Here is a 23978-nt window from a genome sequence, read left to right on the forward strand (position 1 = left end):
TGGCTTGTTGTCACTGTCCCCAACTCCAAACCCAATCCATCACTGAGCAGAGCAACACACAAACACAGGCTGTGCCTGCGCCGCGCTGGTGTCGGCCCAAAGCTAACAACAACAGGAAAGCAATCTCTCATCCCAACACTTCCAGCTTCCACAGTGAGAACATGAACTGGCCAGAGGAAGATGTTCCACAGTGAGAACATGAACTGGCCAGAGGAAGATGGAAGATGTCGGCACGTGTGTCTTTCTTTTGTCAGTTGTTTATGTTTGTACACTCTCTGGGCCCTGATTAAAATGGACTCAGATCAGATATCACAACAATATTTTTGACCAAATACTTCAATATCGATTTTGCGACAATATAGTTGTGGATGACTATTCGTGCTTTCACAAATATTTACACAATAACATTTTTGATAAATAATCATGACGCAGCCTTCAAAACCAGGAAAAGACAACACATATGTCATATAGGTTAAGTGTATATGTCATATCACCATATTACAAAATCTAAGATGATACCTAGTCTCATATCACGATATCAATATAATATCGATACGTTGCCCAGGCCAGCACTAAATGTAGCTAAACAACTATGGAACAACCACATGCAGTCGTATTCCACCCTCAGTAATGCTCAGTAACACATGTGAGCAGCTAGCCCTGGCGAGTGGTGTCCTTGCTTTCTTTATGCACAAGAGAAAATGACTTACAAAAAAGGCACATTTAATTTGACTCATGGGAAAAAAATATGTAGGCTACCTATATGTGACTGATGTAAATACCAGTAGGTCCAGTACATACAATCATAGATAGCCTATATTAAAACTATTCATGAGACTCCGCTTTCCATTTTAGTACCGTATATAGGCCTAGCTAATCCGCCAAGCTGCAGCAATTAAAAATATATATTTTTAACTTATTTTCTTCCACCAAAGGCCACCATGGGAGACCGTAATAATCAGTGCAAACCACTTTTTAGTTGACATTTTATTGAAATAAGTTCCGCTTATTGGGTTGGCTTTGTGTCATAATAATGACCGAAGCAGCAAAGATAGAACATAAATAAGAATATAAACATTCTGGCAAATGTTTCAACACTAAAATGTTAAATGACTACAAATGTAAGATTGAAAGTATGACAAGTATCAATGACAGCATTAAGATGGTGTGGGAAATGGCAGCTGCCATCAGAGTAACTGAGACCAACAAAAATGAATTGTACAATATCTTCGCTATGAGTAGGGCTGCGCAATTAATCAAATATCAATCGTGATCAAGATTTTGGCTTCCCACAATCATGAAAATCGAGATAAAAACATGTCAGATTCCATTTAGCAATGTTTCTCTTCTTTTGTCTTGTGTTGTAAATCCAGCGCACCCATTTCTCTCGCAGTGGTGCGATCTGCCCCTCTTCCAAAGCACAAACGTGTAGTCTTCAGCTTGAGTCGAGAACAGAGAGCTTCTCAAAGGCAAAGAGTAGTCATGTTAAATAATCGTGCTCTTAATATTGATCAAAATAATCGGGATTGATTATCATTTTGACCATAACCGTGCAGCCCTAGCTATGACTATATGGCTTAAGTACCACTGCAAAGACTCAACAAGTGATGAAAGATAAGTATCTCATCGATTTTTCAGGAAAACAGAGGGAATAGACATCTCTTTAGAGAGTGGGGGGAGACCAAGAGATGCACATCTTGTCTGACTTCATGATCTTTGGGCTGAGGACGTGAACCAACATGTCGTCGTCCTCGTGTTGCAAGGCTTGAGCTATGCAAAAAACACATCTGAATAAGGCAAAAATGGAATGACCCGTGAACCAGAATACATTAATTTGTACAACTGCAAACAATGACTGTTTTCAATGATCTCCTCAAGCCAAACTCTTTTTAACCCATTGATACCTGATGCAGCATTTGTGTGTGTATCCCTTTAAGACCGCAAACCGCGTCACACGGTTCGCGGTCTTAAAGGGATACACACACAAATGAGGGATATACACGCAAATGCTGCATCATCAGGTATCAATGGGTTAAAGCTACAATTCCTCCACAATCGAGATCAACCACCCACATTTTCACAGCTCTGGTTCCATAAGAGAATTCTCCATTCATAACACACACAAAAAGCAGGGGGGGGATTATACTTTTGATATGTTTCCCCCGTTTCTATTTATTGTTGTTGCTCAGTGAAATGTGTTGTTATGGTCACTCCAGGGCCGGTTCCAGAACAAGATGACTAGGGGTGCATCCCAGATAGGAAGGGGTGCAGATGCCCGGCCGAATGCCGGGCCCATTTGGGTGGCCGGCCAAAGGCCGGCCGCCCGAAAAATTTGACATGTTATTTTACTAAAAATAATGCATTTGACCATCATTTCAAGTAGAATGATACCACCTAAGCAAGAATATTTCAAGTGTTTCAAGTGCTTTACTGGAATATTTGGACCATATAATGATAATACAATTATCTCAACCTTAAAAGGTTACATATAGGTGCCAAAAAGCCATAAAATCACATCAAAGAACAAAGAAAAACAACAACTATAATTCAAGTTTAAACAGTAAGTGTGCAGCTGTAGCATTTTTTTTTTTTTTTTTTTTTTTTTTTTTTTACTTTTCAACTGAGCATGCAGACAATTAAAATAAGGGTGCAATGCATGCTTTTGCACCCCTGTAGAACCGGGCCTGGGTCACTCACAGTAGATTCAGTAGCTGGATGGTTGATTCAGTAGCTGGATGGTTGGCTTGTTGGTTCCAGACTTAAAACTCTTGATATGAGGATTTTTGGAAACATCTGTGGAGAAAATGAACGGGGAATTCTCTGACGGAGCCGGTCACTGTTGCACCACAAATATGACGCAATTTGCGGTTTCATGAAGATCGGTAGAAACTTTGGCTGAGCTCCAACTCATCATATGTCTTTGTTTATGATGATGCAATGTATACTAGTCTTTCTATCTCCGCCCCTTCATTTGTATTTTCGCCATCTAAAATGATCCATTGCTTACTCTTTTTTTTTTATATTTCATTTTCACTTTTTTTATAGAACAATAAACGAACGAGACAAACAGGCTCAGACACAGGAAAAGAAAAAAGAAAAAATACATACATCATTGACATTTGGCATTGCTGTTAACTGTTAGATTTCCATCAAAGAAATGGAAAAGTCTTATGAGTATGTTTGTTGTTACACCAATGTCTGACAGTCTCTACAGTAGTACATTCTCCACTCCCCGGTCAAGTTGATCCCACAACACTGTCACAACTCCATGACTTTAAGAAGCAAGTTATGAAACAGGTCTTAGTGATTTTCTTAGCTTCTTCTATGTTCTTATCTCCACCCCCCACACCCTGACCCTGCTATAGAGACACATGATGTGACACACATGTGTTGGCATGCCAGTGTTGGTAACAGTGTGGTGACTGGTGCTCTTTTATAATTAGCCCTCAGACTCCTCTGTAACTGGACAGTGAGTGGGAGGAGCCAACCACAGCGGAACTGATCCATCACTTCCTTATTTTAGCCTCCCTGCCCCCCCCCCCCCCCCTCCCTCCAGCACAGCCTGTGAGACTGCCCCCCCCCTCCCCCCCTCCCTCCAGCACAGCCTGTGAGACTGCCCCCCCCCTCCCTCCAGTACAGCCTGTGAGACTGCCCCCCCTCCTCCCTCGACCCCCCTCCCTCCAGTACAGCCTGTGAGACTGCCCCCCCCCTCCCTCGACCCCCCCCTCCCTCCAGTACAGCCTGTGAGACTGCCCCCCCCCCTCCCTCCAGTACAGCCTGTGAGACTGCCCCCCCCCCTCCCTCCAGTACAGCCTGTGAGACTGTCCCCCCCCCCCCCTCCAGCACAGCCTGTGAGACTGTGTATCTGTGTGTTTGCCTTTGGAAGGGTTAGCTGTAATGCCAAGCGTTTACCCTTAAGCATTCCTGGAGTTAACACATAAGTGTCAGTCATTTTGGTGGCTTTGCGTTTGGTTACGCGGTCGGTCACCGTACGGGCTTCAGTTGTGCACTGTCCCCTTGTCTGTCATGTCAAAGTAAGTAGCAGGCCCAGGCCCACATACCTTTAGTCACCAGAACTTTGAACCAGGACTAAAGTAGTTGTTGTGATTACGAGAGGAGAGGGTTCCCCAGGAGACGAGCGCTCCCTCATTACTGACGAGCGAGGTTGCGCAGAGCAAAAGCTCGAGGTCTCGCTTGCTTTGACATGCTGCAATTTAGCAGCGCGCATTTCACCATTTCACCATGTAGCCCTAACCCTAACCTCACCATGCCTTTCCCACACAATGAGAGGCTTGCTGCTCCCAGATAGCTTTAGCTGTGTTGTAATTAGTTCTGTGTGTGTGTGTGTGTGTGTGTGTGTGTGTGTGTGTGTGTGCTGAGGGCAAAAGAAGGAGGGGAAAGGATTTAGAAGAAAGACAGAGAGGGTGGAGAGAGAGAGAGAGGGTGGAGAGAGGTGGAGTACTGATGGGAACTGAACAGAACAGTGAGAGAATTGGGGAGACGGATGGATAGATGACTACTTGTTGGATAACGACTAGACAAGAGGATAATCGATGAAAAATGGATGACCGGCAATAGTCTCTTTGTAACAAATATTTTCAAGGCTGAGGAGTTTTTTGTTTATTTGTTGTTGTTTTTTTAGCATGGCTGGATTCTCCAGGCAACGTTGTAAAAGGGAGTAAAGAAGGCAATTAGGATTTTAATTTTTTAATTAGTTTTTCCAGTCATGATGACCTTCAGCTGTTATTTATCTCTCTGTGTCCCCGGGTCTTCTTCTTCTGAGGGTTTGCTTGGATGCTGATGCTACAGCTCATTTCACTGCTGCGTGTTGGCCTACATGCCATGGAGCAGATCATCTACCCCCCCGCTGGACTCTTCACTTCATGACTCACTGTTCAGTACATCCCCCGCTCCAGATACCGGCAGGTTGGACCCCCTCCAGGAGCAGCGGTGAGGTGACTGCTTAGACTGCTTCTTCACACAAGTTCAGCCCAAGATGATTGTGACTCTTCAGACATTGGCCAGAAGAACTCCTCAATAGAAAGATGTGTGTGATTGGGAGTCAAACTAAGGTTGCAGAGTTTTTTCACTTCATCTCATCTCCTCTCAGAGCTATTTGCAGATATTTCCTCGTAAGCTCTGCTGTGTGGGTGTCGTGAGTCAAGAGAGGATGATCATGCTAGTTTGTGACTAACTCTCAGCAGTGCATCTGAGTGGTGGAATGAAAATATCCAGTCTCACCACCAAGTCATCAGCGTACGTGAACTGTATCCATCAGTAGCAGAGTTACAGCACCTGTAAACATCACCTGTAAACACCTGTAGGACCTGCAGCTGTGTGTGGACTCAGACTCTTGCATGATGGGAAACGTAGGCTGGAGGAGCCAAGCCTCCTCGGAGGACACAGACTCGTCTCTGCAAGGGGATCTAGATGAGGACACAGGTAAACACATGCACTTCTCCTAATACTCTCCTATTCTGACAGTGGGCCCAATAGTTCACTTAGTAGGAATGAATGGACTCCATTCCTACTAAGTGAACTAGTTCTGGGTGTTAGCAAAAAACAGCCTTGTTGACACTAATTATGCTCAATATTTTTGATGTTTTGCAAATGCGATGATGATGAAGAGAAAAGAGGCTTTATTGAGATTGTGTCGTCTATGCTGCTATAGATTTGAGATTATTCTTAAGCAGGGAGGGGCGGGACTCTGTTTGACTGGGGGGGGGGACTCTGTTTCTGACTTGCAGATTTTCATGCATGCAGAAGTTCCAACATCTGCCCACCCGGCGTTTTGTGTTGAATAAATGCAGACATGCATTGTTCTTTTTTGGATGTGTTCCTTTCTGAAACGCTGTTATTTCAAGCTGCTGCCAGTTTGGGAGCTTTTATGTCAAAGTAAAATCGGCTCTCTGGCAGAATGAAACGCAGGCGGACATTCCTCACTGTGCTGTTTGGCCCGTGTGGCTTTTTGGAAGGTGCTCATTTGCTCCGCTGAAGTCTCGGGTGGAGCCAGCCAGAGAGAGGAGGCTCCTCCCTCTGAAGTCTCAGGTGGAGCCAGCCAGAGAGAGGAGGCTCCTCCCTCTAGAGGAGGCTCCTCCCTCTGAAGTCTCGGGTGGAGCCAGCCAGAGAGAGGAGGCTGCTCCGCTTGGCCGCAGCTTTCCCACACCTCCAAAGCTAGTAGACAGCCGCCATAGCTCTATCTTAATCCATGTCTCATCAGCTCAGGATCCAGCAGTATTCTCCACGAGTTTTGGCCTTCATCCAGGTTCTATAATCCCAAACAATCTAGATTGTAGAACATGTATCAGTTTAATCTGTGGGACTGTGCTTCTTCATGTTGGTGTCTTAAACCTTCCTTCACCACGGTAGCTGAGCCTGTCAATTGACCCATGTGTTGGGTTAATGAGGTTAACAGCGTTTGGGTTATTCATGTTTGCAGTGAGCTTCCTGCTTCCCTGGTGAAGCTGTGTGAGTGGCGCCGCCCTGGTGGTGGGAAGCTGCATAATGAAGGTAGTTGAGTCCATCATTGTGTAATTACACAGTGCCGAGTGCCATAATGCCTTGTTTTGAAAACAGTGTGTGTGTGTGTGTGTGTGTGTGTCTGTCCTGATCAGCCCAGTCTCCTTAGCTGTGATGATGGCCCTAATTATGGAGAGTGAGTAATGTTGTGTGTTTCATAAAGAGGGACTGAGTGGAGGTGACAGATCTACAGGCCTACCTACCACCACCAAAGACCTACAGGAGAGAAGGTCTCCGTTCAGCCACAGCAGAGCCATGCAGCAGGGAGGATGCTATGATATGAATATAATCTTAAAGCACAGTTAGGTCTAGCTTTGCTAATTGTTCTCAAAGACCTAAAGCTGAGGTCAACATTAGGGCCATTATGATCTCCATTTGTGGGACGATTCCACTTTCTGACGTCGTGTTAAAGCAGAATCAGCTGATGGGTTACGGTTAGGGTTCTATGGGTTAGGGTTAGGGTTCTATGGGTTCTATGCAGCAATGGACTCACTCACTCAGAACCCGACCTGTCTTCAGCAAACTGGAGGCATTCGCACAGAGACTGAGAATGAATACTAGCATAAGACTATAGACTAAGACTATAAGCTGTAAAGGAAAAGGCTTTAACTTGCACAAAGAATGCTGCAAATTCTCTCACTTTCTTTGTTTGGCTCAACGTATGAACATCAGTTGTCCGGATACTAAATTGCTTTTCAGTTAGTTGTCTTTGACAAACAATGGCTTGTAGCACAGAAAACTGTCAGGTCTGAATGAATGAAACACAGCTCCTGTGCTTCTTATGCCGACTGTAATGTTTAGAAGACCTGCTTGATGAATCACTTTACAAAACCTGTCTGCATGTATTCACTGGGCTAATAAGCTCAAGATCGCTATGGAACAAATACTGCATCTAACTCAGCAGTGGGTAGTTCTGCATGTAACTCAGCAGTGGGTAGTTCTGCATGTAACTCAGCAGTGGGTAGTTCTGCATCTAACTCAGCAGTGGGTAGTTCTGCATCTAACTCAGCAGTGGGTAGTTCTGCATGTAACTCAGCAGTGGGTAGTTCTGCATGTACAGTAACTCAGCAGTGGGTAGTTCTGCATCTAACTCAGCAGTGGGTAGTTCTGCATGTACAGTAACTCAGCAGTGGGTAGTTCTGCATGTAACTCAGCAGTGGGTACTTCTGCATGTAACTCAGCAGTGGGTAGTTCTGCATGTAACTCAGCAGTGGGTAGTTCTGCATGTAACTCAGCAGTGGGTAGTTCTGGTCCTTGAGACCCACAGTCATAGTGTTCTATCGGCCCACACCAGGTAATTGCAGCACTTGCATCCCAGGTGTAAATAGTCCATGATTAGATGGCTGGAAATCAAACCAGCAGGGCTCTGAGTCCTGAGGGCAGAGACCTGAGGGCAGAGACCTGAGGGCAGAGAACTGTCACTAGTTGTGTTTCCATTACACTCAGAAATGCGCAAAATCTAAATATCGCAATAGAAATTGGGTAATGGAAACACGTGAATTTCGAAAAACCTCCCAAATATCGCAAAAAGTTTTTTCGCTCTCATGAGGTGGTTTTTCAGACGTGTCGATATAGAAGTTTATCGCAAAAGTGTAATGGAAACACATTTTTCGCATTTGCACGTCATGTGACCCATATTATCCCTTGGAAAAGGAGCGGAAAATAAGTTTGGTAAGTAAGGTTCGATAGCCGTGTCAAAACCTCCGCAGCAAGTGGAAAACTTTGAAGCAACGCTACCTAGCAGAAAGACGAGTGTTATGCAAAAGGTAGCCGGGCAAATTAGATAATGTTTAATGGCAGAAATCGGTCCATGGTGACAGCAGGCTGCCTGTGTGCGCGCATTTGGCACAGCGGCGAGATGAGAGGATGAAAAGCACACACTGGTGCGGTGGTGCTGTCTGAAGTGAATACAGTGACTGTGAGTAGGCTAATACATTGCACACGTTTCAGGTGCAATTATAGAACCAAATCAGCCTTTTCCCCCCTCCATCTCTAAATCGGACCAGTTGTAGGCTATTAGGCTACCTTTTTTCCTCTGCCTGTCGCGCTGACTGCATTCACGCAGCCAGCAACATTTTGCGACTCATTTTCTTTTGAATTGATAATCAGGCTCGTTTATATGCATTGTAACTTCATGTTGGGATTTGCATTGACCATTGGTTGGATTTGAGCATGCAGGGGACGGGATATGGGGCAGATCCCCGTGCGTAATCACTGTGGCAGCTGCTGCAACGGGGAATCACTCAAACGCAACTTCAATGGAAACGCCTACAAGTCGCAATTGTACATTGTCGAAGTTGTAGAAATATCGCAATTCTTTTGCGAAAAACTGTAATGGAAACACAGCTACTCTTGTGAAGCATCAGTTCTTCGTTGGCAGTGAGATTTCCATTGCTTGTATAGTTCAGCAGCTTAATATACAGCGTCGTCTTTTTCTGAACAAGCCCAGTGATGCTAAACATGCTAACATGCTAAACGTGCATTTTCCTGTTGAAGTTCAGCCAATTATTTCATGTTTCATGTTTCACATATAGTCATGTTTTTGTCCAAAATTAGTCCTTGTGTTGCCTTTTCTTTGACTGTTGCATTGTGGGATACTGGGTCAGACTGTGGGGGCATGTTTGTGTTGGTTCTGGTGTAGGGTGGTTCTGGTGTAGGGTGGTTCTGGTGTAGGGTGGTTCTGGTGTAGGGTGGTTGAGAAAAGTGCAGTCACATCATCCTGTGTGTGCGCTGAGTGTTTGAAGTCACTTAGTGTCATGGCTGGGTTGGGGCAATGGCACACAATGAAGGGTCTGTCCCACAGTCAGTGCCAGTTTCCGTCCGATGCCAGTCTAAATCAGGATCGATGCCAGTCTAAATCAGGATCGATGCCAGTCTAAATCAGGATCTATGCCAGTCTAAATCAGGATCTATGCCAGTCTAAATCAGGATCGATGCCAGTCTAAATCAGGATCGATGCCAGTCTAAATCAGGATCTATGCCAGTCTAAATCAGGATCGATGCCAGTCTAAATCAGGATCGATGCCAGTCTAAATCAGGATCGATGCCAGTCTAAATCAGGATCGATGCCAGTCTAAATCAGGATCGATGCCAGTCTAAATCAGGATCGATGCCAGTCTAAATCAGGATCGATGCCAGTCTAAATCAGGATCGATGCCAGTCTAAATCAGGATCGATGCCAGTCTAAATCAGGATCGATGCAACTCTAAATCAGGATCGATGCCAGTCTAAATCAGGATCGATGCAACTCTAAATCAGGATCGATGCCAGTCTAAATCAGGATCAATGCCAGTCTAAATCAGGATCGATGCCAGTCTAAATCAGGATCGATGCCAGTCTAAATCAGGATCGATGCCAGTCTAAATCAGGATCAATGCCAGTCTAAATCAGGATCGATGCCAGTCTAAATCAGGATCAGAGAGAGAAGCTGACACGGCCTACAAATAAGTAATGGTTGTTCATGGCAAATGTGTGTGTGTGGGTGTGACTTTGTGTACACAAATGACTGAATCCTTGGTTTGATATCCTCATCATAAACAGTATCTCTCTCACACACACACACACACACACACACACACACACACACACACCTATCCTATCCTATCCTGTCAGCGACTAGACAGAGCCCTTATCCCCACAGGCAGAGCACAGGCTTTCAGCTTGAGTATGTCTGCCTTCACTTGACCCACTTCCTCTTGGTTCCTCGTCTCCTCCACCACCAATTACAGAACCTGTTTAAAAATAGACTTCAGACATGTAACACTCTGGATTTATAAATAGAGTTCAGCCATGTAACACTCTGGATTTATAAATAGAGTTCAGACGTGTACCACTTTGGATTTATAAATAGAGTTCAGACATGTAACACTCTGGATTTATAAATAGAGTTCAGACATGTAACACTCTGGATTTATAAATATAGTTCAGACATGTAACACTCTGGATTTATAAATAGAGTTCAGCCATGTAACACTCTGGATTTATAAATAGACTTCAGACATGTAACACTCTGGATTTATAAATAGAGTTCAGACGTGCAGCACTCTGGATTTATAGAGTTCAGACATGTAACACTCGGTCACCGGAATTCTGTAAATAGATTTGTAAAGAAAGTGGGAAAGTGAATCATAATGCATAAGGCAATAAAGGCATAGGTTTGAGTCTCTCCCTGAGCCGTACTGATTATTAGACAGATTTGAGATCTGTCCTCTGCAAATATAAATATATATATAAATATGCAGTGGTTGTCAAGACGATGACAAGTAGTAGCCTGCTGTGCAGACAACAACAGCTTTGTACACCACTCCAGCATGGGGAGAGTGGTACCACTCCAGCATGGGGAGAGTGGTACCACTCCAGCATGGGGAGCGTGGTACCACTCCAGCATGGGCATGGGGAGCGTGGTACCACTCCAGCATGGGGAGAGTGGTACCACTCCAGCATGGGGAGCGTGGTACCACTCCAGCATGGGGAGAGTGGTACCACTCCAGCATGGGGAGAGTGGTACCACTCCAGCATGGGGAGCGTGGTACCACTCCAGCATGGGGAGAGTGGTACCACTCCAGCATGGGGAGAGTGGTACCACTCCAGCATGGGGAGCGTGGTACCACTCCAGCATGGGGAGAGTGGTACCACTCCAGCATGGGGAGAGTGGTACCACTCCAGCATGGGGAGAGTGGTACCACTCCAGCATGGGGAGAGTGGTACCACTCCAGCATGGGGAGAGTGGTACCACTCCAGCATGGGGAGAGTGGTACCACTCCAGCATGGGGAGAGTGGTACCACTCCAGCATGGGGAGCGTGGTACCACTCCAGCATGGGGAGAGTGGTACCACTCCAACATGGGGAGAGTGGTACCACTCCAGCCTGGGGAGAGTGGTACCACTCCAGCCTGGGGAGAGTGGTACCACTCCAGCCTGGGGAGAGTGGTACTACTCCAACATGGGGAGAGTGGTACCACTCCAGCCTGGGGAGAGTGGTACCACTCCAGCCTGGGGAGCGTGGTACCACTCCAACATGGGGAGTGTGGTACCACTCCAGCATGGGGAGAGTGGTATCACTCCAGCCTGGGGCGAGTGGTACCACTCCAGCATGGGGAGAGTGGTACCACTCCAGCATGGGGAGAGTGGTACCACTCCAACATGGGGAGAGTGGTACCACTCCTCACTGCTGGAGGCCATTTACTCACACAAGAGCACTGATGCGTAGGCTTCTGTCTCCATCTCTGTCTTGTACTCGGGCAGTGAAGTGATTGGTCCTCTTGTGTGTGTGTGTGTGTGTGTGTGTGTGTGTGTGTGTGTGTGTGTGTGTGTGTGTGTAGCACCTCAGTGTGTCTTCTCTCTGCTGCTGCTTGATGTTTGCCTCACTGACAGTTAGTCTGGGTATTTATAGCACGTTGTCTTCTTCTTTAGCCCATATTGGTTTCACCCCAGGTGAACCTGCAGCACAGCACAGCCTCTCTGCAGCTCTCAGCACAGCAGCACAGCACAGCCTCTCTGCAGCTCTCAGCACAGCCTCTCTGCAGCTCTCAGCACAGCAGCTTCAGTCTGCTGACACACTCTGCTTCCAATGGAACGCTCCAAAATGCAGCAAACTGCCGTATCCAGAAGGTCACTTGAAGGATCAGACTGTGAGAGCATGTTTGTGTTGTGTGGCACACAGTGAGCTTCTTTAACACGTGTGTGTGTGTGTGTGTGTGTGTGTGTGTGTGTGTGTGTGTGTGTGTGTGTGTGTGCGTGTGTGCGTGTGTGCGCGCGCGTGTGTGTGTGTGTGTGTGTGTGTGTGTGTGTGTGTGTGTGTGTGTGTGTGTGTGTGTGTGTGTGTGTGTGTGTGTGTGCGTGTGTGCGTGTGTGCGTGTGTGTACTGTGCTATGAGTCTGCCCTATATAGGTGGTGTGTGTGTGTGTGTGAGAGAGAGAGAGAGAGAGAGAGAGAGTGTGCTGTCTATGTGATGTGGGGTGTTGTGTACATTAGCTGAGCTATTGAGTGTGAGCAGCTCTGGATTGGGAAGTCTGTCCAGAACAGAACAGAGGGAGTGGCTCTCTGAATGAGGGAGACAAGGGACAGGAAATGGTACCATTGGTCTTGGCGTCAGTGGGGAAGGAACAGGAGGGGTACCCTGTGTGTGTGTGTGTGTGTGTGTGTGTGTGTGTGTGTGTGTGTGTGTGTGTGTGTGTGTGTGTGTGTGTGAGTGTTGCAGACAGATGACTGCATATGGTCGTATTCCAGATAAATGTAGGTGTGGGATAGTTTATATTGCTATTGGTTTATAGTTTGAAAGCGGACGTGGGCTATAGTTAATCTAGCCCCCCATTGAAAGTGAAAGTGTCTCTGCGTTCACACGACCTATTAAAGTTTTTCGCTGGCATCGAGTTTACATACAAAGTCAATGCAAACGAGCGATTGAGCGTATATTCGCCCGGGAGAAAAATCACTGGGCGTCTGAGCGACAGAGACAGGGCGATAGGGCGAAAATTCGCTCGGCGACTGACATGAAATATTCCAACTCGAGCGAAATTTCGCTGGCATCAGTCGCTCGCTGTTCAATGCTGATTAACTGCCGTGTGAGAGTGAGTCAAGGATCACACTGGCTTGGAACAAACCGCTGGTTTATTGTGTGGCAACAAATCGCATTGACAGCTGATTGACAGGCTGAGAGCAGAGTGAAGTCTGTACTACCGGTATAGAGCTCGCAAGGGGAGCACGCTGATAGGCTTAGCGTGTAAACATCTACGGTGGCTCGTAGTGGACAAATATCATGACATTGCGTAACGTTATAGCCCCCAGATGTCCGTCAATTATTGTGCCTGTTGACGAGCGATTTAAACAGAGCGACAGAGCGATTCCAAAGGGTTGAATCGAGTGACAGAGAGAACAATAAATATCTCTGTGTGAACACAGCTTTAGTGTCACTGTCAGTATGCAGCGTAGCTCGGTGTGAACACAGCTTTAGTGTCACTGTCAGTATGCAGCATAGCTCGGTGTGATGGCAGGTTGGAGTTGTAGAAGTTCACCATCGTGGCCTTTGGCACTTTGAATTTCTTCAGCTGCCGCATGAAGGACATCCTCTGCTGTGCCTTCTTGGTGAGAGCTCTGATGTTCAGCTCCCATTTTAGGTCATGGCTGAGGATGGTCCCCAGGAAGCGGAAGGACTCTACAGTGTTGACTGGGGAGTCACCCAGGGTGATGGGGGAAGGTGGGGCTTTGTTCCTCCTGTAATCCACAATCATCTCCACTGTCTCTTGAGCATTTAACACCAGGTTGTTTTGACTGCACCAAGTCACCAGATGGTCCACCTCTTGTCTGTATTCAGACTCATCTCCGTCTGTGATGAGCCCTATGAGGGTGGTATCGTGAACTTCAGGAGCTTGACAGACTGGTGACTGGAGGTGCAGCTGTTGGTGTCCAGACCGAAGAAGTATGGAGAGAGGACACCGCCCTGGGCAGCGCCGGTGCTGATCGACCGAAAGTCAGTTATGTGCCCAGTCTCACGTGCTGCTTCCTGTCAGTCAGGAAGTCTGTGGTCCATCTGCATCTTCAATCATTCAAGTAGCCATGTTAAACTCAGACTGTAGCAGATTCATAGTCTTCCAGTTTCTTCACCTAAGAAGACCACAAACCTCAAGCCTGAGACAAACCTGAAGCCTGAGACAAACTTCAAGCCTGAGACAAACTTCAAGCCTGAGACAAACTTCAAGCCTGAGACAAACTTCAAGCCTGAGACAAACTTCAAGCCTGAGACAAACCTCAAGCCTGAGACAAACTGAACAGCAGATTACAATGTAGTTCCTGCATCACCAACATACATCGTAAAAAGTGGGGCAATAACATTCCTGTGACCCTGGAATGATCATGTAAGAGAGCACGCCTAGGAATAAGACAATTAAGAAGAAATTGGAAAATTGTAGGAAATGAGAAAATTGAAAGATGACTAAAGAGGTGAATAGATGTATTAACTTTTAGATAAGAACATATTTGAACTAGAAAAGGAAGCTCCTGGGATAGGAGATATGATTCACATAAGCTACATCATGTCATTGTCATTTCGGTGACGGCTACTAGTTGGTATGCTTGCATAGTACTATTGTTACTCGTACTTGTGCTGAAATGTTCAGAGGATGGTAGAGAAGTTGTTGGGTTGTCTGCTCTGTTTAGGTCTTGTGTTGAACACAGTAGGGCTGAAACGTTCAGAGGATGGTAGAGAAGTTGTTGGGTTGTCTGCTCTGTTTAGGTCTTGTGTTGAACACAGTAGGGCCGCACGGTTCATGACCAAGTGCAACATCCAAATCGTTGAAGCCTGCAATTATTTGATGAAGGTCAAATGTGTCCCGACATTAAATGAAGCATTGTGCTGCTACAGAGACGCCCGGCGTACTTAGCTGTGATACTTTGAGCTGTAGATGCCTTGTGATCGTGACGCTCCAATCGAATCGTTGACAGATTAATCGTAATCAAATCGTGAGGCCAGTGAAGACTCACAGTCACAGCCCTAATATGTGTGTGTGTGTGTGTGTGTGTGTGTGTGTGTGTGTGTGTGTGCGCATGTGTGTATGTGGCGTGCGTATGTGCGTGCGTGTGCGTTGTGTGTGCGTGCTTTTTGTGTTGTTTTGTGGCATCATCCTCGCGGCTGCCTTGGGTTAACCCTAACCCGGCTGCCTGCCTTGTGAATGAAGCGTTGAGAGACTCTTTGTGTGCTCATTTGTGTCTGTGTGGAAGTGGATGCTTGTGCGCACACTTTGTGTGTATTGTGTGTGCGCGTGTGTGTGTATGTTGTACACGGGACAATTGAATGACCTAGACCTCGGGGCTCCCTCATTGGCTCTCAGTATTACTCCACTCAGCTGGTGTGCCAAGTGTTCCCATTAGCCTGTCCCATATGCCACTATCATACCACATCCTATAGCCACTATCATACCACGTCCCATAGCCACTATCATCACTGCATCACTAGTGATTCAGTGGTGAGCGTATCAAGATGCTACATGCTAGGGATGGGCGCGAGTACTCGGGTACTCGAGCACTCGTTCATAACGTCAGTAGTTGAGTAACGTTTCTGCTGTTCGGGTACTCGCCCCACTCCGCACCCCTTTAAAAATGTCTAGAAGATGTGGATGTCATGTGGATCTGGCAGCATGAACTGCACGGGCGTCAAGTCAGCCAGAATGTACAAGTACATCGTCCGCTTTGTTGCTTTCAAAATAAAACGCTTATTGTAACGTAACCTTATTTATTTTGAGTAATGCGTTACAGCCACAGTTTCACGCCATATAACATCACAACGAGTATTTTGATACAAGGTTTGCTGCTTCATTTGTTGAAATACCTTTTCTCCTCCAACGTGCATCAATAAGCTATTTACTTTTGTTTAAGTAACATTGTTTTGAAAGTTTTAACCAGAAGTTTTCCAGCTCATCCCGAAAATGGTGGCTGAAGATATTCTCCCGAAGGAGACGCAGACTTCTTCATAGCGCATGCCCGATAAAACTCATTCAAAACTTTGCAGTAACGCTAGTTTACTGGCTACACTGTCGTTTCCCATAACGGTAGTCACAAGAAATGTGGAGAAAGAATCACTTTTTGGGAGACAATCGCTTCATGGTGATCACTATTCAGCTGCAGCTGTAACGTTAATCACACTGGTCAGTTTTCACTTTTTGGCAGAACACCGGACCTTGTAATCCGTGGATTTACGTTAGTGTAACAGTGATCATAAAGTAAAATGGATGATACTGGACAATAACCTGACATTGCTGGACAATGGACATGCATTCGCTTGTTTCACAACTTGTCTGCTCCAAAGCGCTAATGCCATCCATCCAACCATCGGAGATACTGTCTGAGGTAGGCTTTAGATGTTAGGTTAGCGTCACCTAATATCACAGTCAGTCTCTCTCCTGACAAAAAATGCTCCGGGTAGCGCTTTTTCCATGCAAAAATGCAAACGTAATGTGTGAACAGCCCGATACACAGCAAATTACCCCTGCTCAGTCATTACCATAGTAATCACACAGCCCCCCCCCCCCCGCGCGCGCGCGCGCGCGCGCGAGTGCTCGAGCACTTGTTCATAATAGGAGAGTACTCGAGTATTTAAATTGCTTAAAATGCCCATCCCTACTACATGCATCACTAGTGATTCAGTGGTGAGCGTATCAAGATGCTACATGCATCACTAGTGATTCAGTGGTGAGCGTATCGAGATGCTACATGCATCACTAGTGATTCAGTGGTGAGCGTATCAAGATGCTACATGCATCACTAGTGATTCAGTGGTGACCGTATCAAGGTGCTACATGCATCACTAGTGATTCAGTGGTGAGCGTATCAAGATGCTACATGCATCACTAGTGATTCAGTGGTGAGCGTATCAAGATGCTACATGCATCACTAGTGATTCAGTGGTGAGCGTATCAAGATGCTACATGCATCACTAGTGATTCAGTGGTGAGCGTATCAAGATGCTACATGCATCACTAGTGATTCAGTGGTGAGCGTATCAAGATGCTACATGCATCACTAGTGATTCAGTGGTGAGCGTATCAAGATGCTACATGCATCACTAGTGATTCAGTGGTGAGCGTATCAAGATGCTACATGCATCACTAGTGATTCAGTGGTGAGCGTATCAAGGTGCTACATGCATCACTAGTGATTCAGTGGTGAGCGTATCAAGATGCTACATGCATCACTAGTGATTCAGTGGTGAGCGTATCGAGATGCTACATGCATCACTAGTGATTCAGTGGTGACCGTATCAAGGTGCTACATGCATCACTAGTGATTCAGTGGTGAGCGTATCAAGATGCTACATGCATCACTAGTGATTCAGTGGTGAGCGTATCAAGATGCTACATGCATCACTAGTAACTCTGTGACTGTAGCTGCAGATAAATTGACATTAGCTTCTGATGAGAGCAGAAGATAGCATGGGCAGCCATGATCACAAAATGATGTCAATTTGCCACAATATGACAAATATACTAAGTAGGAAGCTAGCTTTCCCTGGAGAGAGTGCAGGTGGATGGCAGTTGAAAAGAAACTGTCCCTGTGATGAGGCTGAGAGGTTCTGGTACCACCAGAATATATTGGTTAGCTATTCATTTTTCCACCTTCAAAAACTGCTGGAGAAGGAGGAACTAATGTGACTAATAGCTGTGGAGGTGTTGTTGAAGGGCGGGTTTTTCCCTTGTTCTCATGATGGCTTATCAGTTCAACATAGTTCCGTCATCATGGAGCGTCGTTTGACTTCCTGTTGTTTGTAGTTGCGTCACTCAGTGTGGCATACTGTGATCTGCAGCCATGTTATGTCTCTAAAGATGAGTGTATCATATCATCTTTGACCCATTGGGTTACTGATGTGTGTTATTCCTACAGCAGGACTTCTTCTCCATAGAGACACATTCACTGATGTGTGTTATTCCTACAGCAGGACTTCTTCATAGAGACACATTCACTGATGTGTGTTATTCCTACAGCAGGACTTCTTCTCCATAGAGACACATTCACTGATGTGTGTTATTCCTACAGCAGGACTTCTTCTCCATAGAGACACATTCACTGATGTGTGTTATTCCTACAGCAGGACTTCTTCTCCATAGACACACATTCACTGATGTGTGTTATTCCTACAGCAGGACCTCTTCTCCATAGAGACACATTCACTGATGTGTGTTATTCCTACAGCAGGACTTCTTCTCCATAGAGACACATTCACTGATGTGTGTTATTCCTACAGCAGGACTTCTTCTCCATAGACACACATTCACTGATGTGTGTTATTCCTACAGCAGGACTTCTTCTCCATAGAGACACATTCACTGATGTGTGTTATTCCTACAGCAGGACTTCTTCTCCATAGAGACACATTCACTGATGTGTGTTATTCCTACAGCAGGACTTCTTCTCCATAGAGACACATTCTCTGATGTGTGTTATTCCTACAGCAGGACTTCTTCTCCATAGAGACACATTCACTGATGTGTGTTATTCCTACAGCAGGACTTCTTCTCCATAGAGACACATTCACTGATGTGTGTTATTCCTACAGCAGGACTTCTTCTCCATAGAGACACATTCACTGATGTGTGTTATTCCTACAGCAGGACTTCTTCTTCATAGAGACACATTCACTGATGTGTGTTATTCCTACAGCAGGACTTCTTCTCCATAGAGACACATTCACTGATGTGTGTTATTCCTACAGCAGGACTTCTTCTCCATAGAGACACATTCACTGATGTGTGTTATTCCTACAGCAGGACCTCTTCTCCATAGACACACATTCACTGATGTGTGTTATTGCTACAGCAGGACTTCTTCTCCATAGAGACACATTCACTGATGTGTGTTATTCCTACAGCAGGACCTCTTCTCCATAGAGACACATTCACTGATGTGTGTTATTCCTACAGCAGGACCTCTTCTCCATAGACACACATTCACTGATGTGTGTTATTCCTACAGCAGGACTTCTTCTCCATAGAGACACATTCACTGATGTGTGTTATTCCTACAGCAGGACTTCTCCATAGAGACACATTCACTGATGTGTGTTATTCCTACAGCAGGACTTCTTCTCCATAGAGACACATTCACTGATGTGTGTTATTCCTACAGCAGGACTTCTTCTCCATAGAGACACATTCACTGATGTGTGTTATTGCTACAGCAGGACTTCTTCTCCATAGAGACACATTCACTGATGTGTGTTATTCCTACAGCAGGACCTCTTCTCCATAGAGACACATGCACTGATGTGTGTTATTCCTACAGCAGGACTTCTTCTCCATAGAGACACATTCACTGATGTGTGTTATTGCTACAGCAGGACTTCTTCTCCATAGAGACACATTCACTGATGTGTGTTATTCCTACAGCAGGACTTCTTCTCCATAGAGACACATTCACTGATGTGTGTTATTCCTACAGCAGGACTTCTTCTCCATAGAGACACATTCACTGATGTGTGTTATTCCTACAGCAGGACTTCTTCTCCATAGAGACACATTCACTGATGTGTGTTATTCCTACAGCAGGACTTCTTCTCCATAGAGACACATTCACTGATGTGTGTTATTCCTACAGCAGGACTTCTTCTCCATAGAGACACATTCTCCATCATCATCTCTGTGGTCGGGTGGCTCTGAGAGCAGATGGCCCTCAGGCTCTGAAGGGGAGATCCTGTTTCTTTCTCCTCTGGTTGTCTTTCACTCACCTTCTCCTCATCATCCTATCACACGGGCTGAGCAGTACACATGATCTCCTCATCATCCTATCACACGGGGGCTGAGCACACATGAGCAAACTTACCTTCTCACAGTATTTGGATGGATAGCTCTCATTTGATGCCATGGACCTGCTTTATGGATTGTCTGTTGTGTGGCCATGCTCTGTTAGCTACGGTTGACCAGGCCCTCTGTTCCCGTGCAAACCAGCATGCAGTACGCCTCCATCACCACATTGATATTCACTCCTAAGCGTTGACCCATAGTTGAAGGGGCTGCTTTACCAGCCATCGACATATGGAGGCCACGTGTACATGCAAATTATATCACTGTTGTTTATTAATAGCTTCAAATACTGACTATGGGGAATTTAAGAGATACAGAGATCCCCCCCCCCCCACATACACACACACACACACACACACACACACACACACACACACACACACAAACAAAAGATGCAACATTTTCTGCCACACAACAACTGAAATTATGAAATTAATGAATTGATTTAGGCAAAGCAAAACCTGTCACTTCACTTTCACTTTAGCATGGCTATCAGAAACCATGTCAAACATCAACCTACAAAACTTCAAAGTTGGAAAGAAACATACATTCATGGTTCTGATCTCCCAACTTCTGATTTTTCAAAAGATGAATTGGATGTTGAATGACATGAATGAGCTATAAAATGAGCTGTACATGTTATGCTATCTTTAGCAGAGCTATTCAATTAAACATTCAATCATTTTTAAATTGCTTCATCATCCTTGTTTCAATTATCAAGTAGCTGATCTAATCCCTCGTGTCATTTTTCAGACGCCGATACACTAAATGAAATGATACTAAATGACTTGTTCATTCTGTTTGTTTAAGGACTTGGGTGTATACTATGTTATACTATGCAGATTGCAGAATTGCAATAGTTGCTCATTTTCTATTGTTAATTTGATTTCCCTCCTGGATACAATCGACTCTATCTCATTGACTCACTTGCTTAAGTGGAGCGGCTGTGCTCAGTTGACAGAGTATGTCTTCTGCCTCCTTCCTGTGGCTCATTGTTGAACAGACTTACTCAAACAGCACAGCTGGAAAACTGTAAAACCCACCTGGACTTGTGCCTCCATTACTCCTCAACTCAACCATTAACCAGGCCGAGTTCCAATCCATACCAGGGCTTACTTACTCCCTCCCTCCCCTCCCCTCCCCTCCATGCTTCTCTGAGCTGGGCTGGGCTCATGACAGAGACACTACACAGTATAGTGCTGCTTGTTAAGAAGCCAGGAGGTGGAAGAGAGGACGCAGCCGAGGACACTAACCACCACAAGAGAGTATCAATAATTCACCAAGCACTGAACTACTTCCTGTTCATCGTTCTATCTGTCCTCTCCGTTTGTCCTGACTGCCGTTCATCTCACGTGCCGGAGAGACTGGCATTCCATTCCCTTTGCTCCACAGCAGGTCTGGCCTGTGTGTGGAGATATGATAGTCAGCGCTGCTCCTCTGTGGTTAGTGTTTTACAGTGTAGCAGACAGTATGTCGCTCACTCTGTTCTGGTTTTTATAGACAAATATGGTCTGGTTGCAGCAGGGTTGCTTATAAACAATGTGCCGTCTATTTAAACGCCTCCCAGGGCGTGTGTGTTCTCCCATACTCACACGTTCTAATTAAGAGTGCCAAGAATGTCTGTATGTTGTGTTTTGAACTACAGTCAATAATATGCAGCGGCTGTTCTAGTCCAGAGCTAAAGCGAGCTGGAAGTCTGCATCCATTTATAGCAGTAGCTTGTATCGGTATGGTTATGCTCATATGCTGCTTCTTCTCAGCAGGCGGGCGTTAAGTGAGTCTCTTAGCCTGGGGCTGAGGGAGCTGTTAGCCCCAGGCTAAGAAAGCTTTCACAAAGCTTTCCAAAGTGGGCTAAGCAGGGCTTCAGCCCGGGGCTAGCTAGCCCTGCTCTGGGACTAGCTAGCCCTGCTCTGGGACTAGCTGGCCCTGCTCTGGGACTAGCTAGCCCTGCTCTGGGACTAGCTAGCCCTGCTCTGGGGCTAGCTGGCCCTTCTTTGGGGCTAGCTGGCCCTGCTTTGGGGCTAGCTTAGCCCTGCTTTGGGGCTAGCTAGCCCTTCTTTGGGGCTAGCTAACCCTGCTCTGGGGCTAGCTGGCCCTGCTTTGGGGCTAGCTAGTCCTGCGCTGTGGCTAGCTTAGCCCTGCTCTGGGGCTAGCTTAGCCCTGCTCTGGGGCTAGCTAGCCCACTTTGGAAAGCTTTCACAAAGCTTTCCAAAGTGCGCTTCTGGGCCTTTTGGGGCCCCAAACCACTGTCATCTCTAGCTGTGTTTCCATTACAGTTTTTCGCAAAATAATTGCGATATTTCTACAACTTCGACAATGTACAATTGCGACTTGTAGGCGTTTCCATTGAAGTTGAGTTTCGCAATTCCCTTTACCAGCAGCTGCCACAGTGATTACGCACGGGGATCTGCCCCAAATCCCGTCCCCTGCATGCTCAAATCCAACCAATGGTCAATGCAAATCACAACATGAAGTTACAACACATATAAACGAGCCTGATTATCAATTCAAAATAACATGTTGCGGGCTGCGGTGAATGCAGTGAGCGCGACAGGCAGAGGAAAAAAGGTAGCCTACAACTTGTCCCATTTTAGAGATGGAGGAGGGGGGAAAAGGCTGATTTGCTGCAATAGTCAGAATATCGTGTATTATAATTATAACATTGCACCTGAAACGTGTGTAATGTATTAATCACTTAACTTAAGTCAACAGCACCGCACCGGTGTGCTTTTCATCCCGCCGATCATCTCGCCGCTGTGCCAAATGCGCGCACACAGGCATGGATCGATTTCTCCCATTAAACATGATCTATTTTCCGGCTCCGCTTTTGCACAACACGTCTTTCTGCTAGGTAGCGTTGCTTCAAAGTTTTCCACTTGCTGCGAAGGTTTTGGTTTATCAAACCCTTTCTCCCTAATTTCCTTTCATTTTCCAAAGGAAAAGATGGGTCACATGACGTGCAAATGCGGAAAATCTGTTTCCATTACACTTTTGCGATAAACTGCTATATCGACACGTCTGAAAAACCACCTCATGAGAGCGCAAAAACGTTTTGCGATATTTGGGAGCTTTTTCGAAATTTACGTGTTTCCATTACCCAATTTCTATTGCGATATTTAGATTTTGCGCATTTCTGACGGTAATGGAAACACGACTATAGTATCCCTGAATGAACATGAATGAGAGGCATAGGCTACTTCATTATCAATAACGCTTTTAATTAATAAATTAAGCACAATATGAACAATAACTGTTAAAAAATATAGCCGCAAGCGGCGATGCGGGGTCCAAGCTTCCGGTGACTTGGGGGGTATATGTCAGATAGTGCACATTTATTCAGACTAATATGCACAAGTAAACAAAGTTTGGTTGAGATCCGGTGACCTGACGGTTTCCAAGCAGTAGTAGTAGCAGTAGTAGTAATAGTGTTGGTAGTAGAGGGAGTGGTAGCAGTAGTAGCAGCAGAAGTACTAAGAATAGTAAATGGTAAATGGACTGCATTTATATAGCGCTTTTATCCAAAGCGCTTTACAATGTGCCTACATTCACCCATTCACACACCGAAGGCAGCCAGCTGCCACGCAGGGTGCTGGCACAGCCATCGGGAGCAATTTGGGGTTCAGTGTCTTGCCCAAGGACACTTCGACGTGCGGACTGGAGGAGCCGGGGAACGAACCACCAACCTTCTAATTAGTGGACAACCCACTCTACCTCCTGAGCCACAGCTGCCACTAGTAGCCAATAGTAGTAGTAGTAGTAGCAGCAGCAGCAGTAGTAGTAGTGGTGGTTGGCTGTTATAGCGCCACCATCTGGTAGATTGGTGTAATTTTTTCCTCTGAGTAGTGGGTGATGTCTTGAAACTTGAAGTAGTACTTGGATAGAAAGCAGTTTTTGTGTACAATATCCCTTTAAGTATCTGGACAGAAAGTGGTATTTGGGTAGAACATACTGTCAATACGACAAGTACTTCTCTGGCTCTGCAGATACATATAATATGGTCTACAAAGTTAAATACAACAGTCTGGATAGCTCACTTGGTAAAGCACATGACTTATGCTAACTAAAGACCATTGCCGCTCAAAGTTCAAACCCCATGTGGGATGAAAAACTTTCAACTTCAGACAGTTAAGTCAGTGACAGTAATTAAAACCCCACATGCTGCCTCCTTATTTTG

The 23978-nt window shown here is 45.7% G+C and overlaps 1 protein-coding gene across 4 annotated transcripts in view; it reads left to right on the top strand.

Annotated features, from left to right (window-relative positions):
• The window catches only part of rapgef1b (Rap guanine nucleotide exchange factor (GEF) 1b), a 90095-nt gene that overhangs the window by 2540 nt on the left and 63577 nt on the right, over positions 1–23978 (top strand). For 3 of the 4 annotated variants that reach the window (XM_083657508.1, XM_083657509.1, XM_083657510.1), the window contains exon 1: positions 5314–5442. The exons of the other annotated variant lie outside the window; for it this stretch is intronic. In XM_083657508.1, the coding sequence (XP_083513634.1) occupies positions 5358–5442 (85 nt within the window). In that variant the 5' untranslated portion in view covers positions 5314–5357. Of the gene's footprint in view, positions 1–5313; positions 5443–23978 lie in introns of those variants that run through there. 4 annotated transcript variants of the gene reach the window in all.

Source organism: Poromitra crassiceps (genome assembly GCF_964638095.1).
Source record: "Poromitra crassiceps genome assembly, chromosome: 21".
Classification (NCBI taxonomy): domain Eukaryota; kingdom Metazoa; phylum Chordata; class Actinopteri; order Beryciformes; family Melamphaidae; genus Poromitra; species Poromitra crassiceps.